This window comes from Nanorana parkeri, unplaced genomic scaffold (genome assembly GCF_000935625.1).
Source record: "Nanorana parkeri isolate BGI_ZX_2015 unplaced genomic scaffold, ASM93562v1 scaffold344, whole genome shotgun sequence".
Taxonomy (NCBI): Eukaryota; Metazoa; Chordata; class Amphibia; order Anura; family Dicroglossidae; genus Nanorana; species Nanorana parkeri.
Genome location: NW_017306612.1, coordinates 65,685 through 67,700, shown reverse-complemented (window position 1 = coordinate 67,700; position 2,016 = coordinate 65,685). Strand labels below are relative to the sequence as shown.

General features: G+C 51.8%; 2 protein-coding genes across 2 annotated transcripts in view; one reads left to right on the top strand and one right to left on the bottom strand.

Annotated features, from left to right (window-relative positions):
• Nucleotides 1-1,034, bottom strand: part of LOC108788682 (leiomodin-2-like) — a 2,432-nt gene extending 1,398 nt beyond the window's left edge. The window contains exon 1 of the mRNA XM_018558512.1: nucleotides 801-1,034. Within this exon, the coding sequence (XP_018414014.1) occupies nucleotides 801-1,005 (205 nt within the window). The 5' untranslated portion in view covers nucleotides 1,006-1,034. The remainder of the gene's footprint in view (nucleotides 1-800) is intronic.
• An 83-nt stretch (nucleotides 1,035-1,117) lies between these two features.
• Nucleotides 1,118-2,016, top strand: part of UBR7 (ubiquitin protein ligase E3 component n-recognin 7 (putative)) — a 14,209-nt gene continuing 13,310 nt past the window's right edge. Inside the window, exon 1 of the mRNA XM_018558509.1 lies at nucleotides 1,118-1,316. Within this exon, the coding sequence (XP_018414011.1) occupies nucleotides 1,158-1,316 (159 nt within the window). The 5' untranslated portion in view covers nucleotides 1,118-1,157. The remainder of the gene's footprint in view (nucleotides 1,317-2,016) is intronic.

The following is a 2,016-nucleotide window of genomic DNA, read 5'->3' as shown; positions in this document are numbered from 1 at the left end:
CGGGAAACGCTAATCCAGCTCGGCACAGAAATCATCATCAGTTGGTCCACTGGACTCCCCTCGGGCGACTTTCAGAAGGCTACTGGATCCTAAGAGGACCCCTCCAGTGGACAGCCAATGGGAATAGTCTGTCACCCAGGCAGTGACATGGACACCCAAAAGAAGGACCCCAGGAGGTAGAAGGACCTGGATGATCATGTGACTTGTAAATTGTCTAGGGCTCACGGGCAGTGACTGGACACCCAGAAGAAGGACCCCGGGAGGAGGTACTTGGATGATAGAAGGCCTTGGATGATCATGTGACTTGTAAATTGTCTAGGGCTCACAGGCAGTGACATGGACACCCAAAAGAAGGACCCCAGGAGGAAGTAAACAGAGGGTAGAAGGCCCTGGATGATCATGTGACTTGTACATTGTCTAGGGCTCACAGGCAGTGGACACCCGGAAGAAGGACCCCAGGAGGAAGTATACAGAGAGAAGGACCTGGATGATCATGTGACTTGTAAATCGTCTATGGTACAGAGCCCTGTACTCCTCATACCATTTTCTAGCCTGCATTGGCTCCGTGCATAATACTGAAGATGTACAATACAGGAGAATGGTGTATTGAGTCTTAAAGTGCATGTCAGCCCCAATATTGAACTTCTCTTATTTACTCCCTTTTGGTCTGGTAACCACACCACTGAACAGGTTTTGTTACATCTGTTCAATAAATGCCGGAAATCACTTCCTGTGCAGGATTCTTATCAGTAACATTGTTTCCAGTTCTCTAAAACAATCATCTCTGATTGGTCACACACCTGCTCCAGAAGCTCCGCTCCTCTCCCGCTCCACCAGGCGGCTCAGCTCCGCGGTCACCTCTCCCTGTAGCCGCTCCAGCCCGCCCAGCAGCCCCCGCAGAGTCCGCTCACAGCCCACCCGGAACGGACGCCGGCTGCCGTCCCTGCCTGTCAGCTCCGCGCTCAGCTCCATGCTTCGCTCCGTGACGTCACTGACAGGCGACATGTTTGAGCCTGGCGGAAGCGCTCTCCGGTTGCCGTGGCAACAGCGGCGGTTTCTCGACGGCGGCAACGGAAGCGAGCCTGCAGCCAACCAACTTCAACGACTACCGCCCGCCAACCCCGGAAGAGGTTTCTCTTCTCTTTCTATTCTCTGGGATGGCGGCAAGCGGGCAAGAGAGACCAGGGGAGAAGAGAAGCGCCGAGGAGGAGCCGGTTCTGTCCCTGCAGGATGTGCTGGAGGAGGACGATGCCCTGCAGGACGAGGCGTGTGCAGTGCTGGGAGGGAGCGACGCCGAGAAGTGCTCCTACCCCGAGGTACCTACCTAGTCATATATACCTATATGCACACCCCCCATATATGAGAAGTGCTCCTACCCCGAGGTACCTACCTAGTCATATATACCTATATGTACACCCCCCATATATGACAGGTGCTCCTACCCCGAGGTACCTACCTAGTCATATATACCTATATGTACACCCCCATATAGGAGAGGTGCTCCTACCCCGAGGTACCTACCTAGTCATATATGCCTAATATGTACACCCCCATATATGAGAGGTGCTCCTACCCCGAGGTACCTACCTAGTCATATATGCCTAATATGTACACCCCCCATATATGAGAGCCTAGTCATATATGCCTAATATGTACACCCCCCATATATGAGAGGTGCTCCTACCCCGAGGTACCTACCTAGTCATATATACCTATATGTACACCCCCATATATGAGAGGTGCTCCTACCCCGAGGTACCTACCTAGTCATATATACCTATATGTACACCCCCCCATATATGACAGGTGCTCCTTACCCAAGGTACATATCTACCTGTGTATATACCACCATATTAGAGGTGACCTACCTACAATATATAGACCCCCATATGAGATGTATATCACTGCTCTAATATATACCTACCCCTCCTTTATGCCTTCATTATCCTATATTCCCCCTCCTATGTACCCAATATATACCCCTCACCCTCCTATCAGAGTGGCTTCTACCCCCCC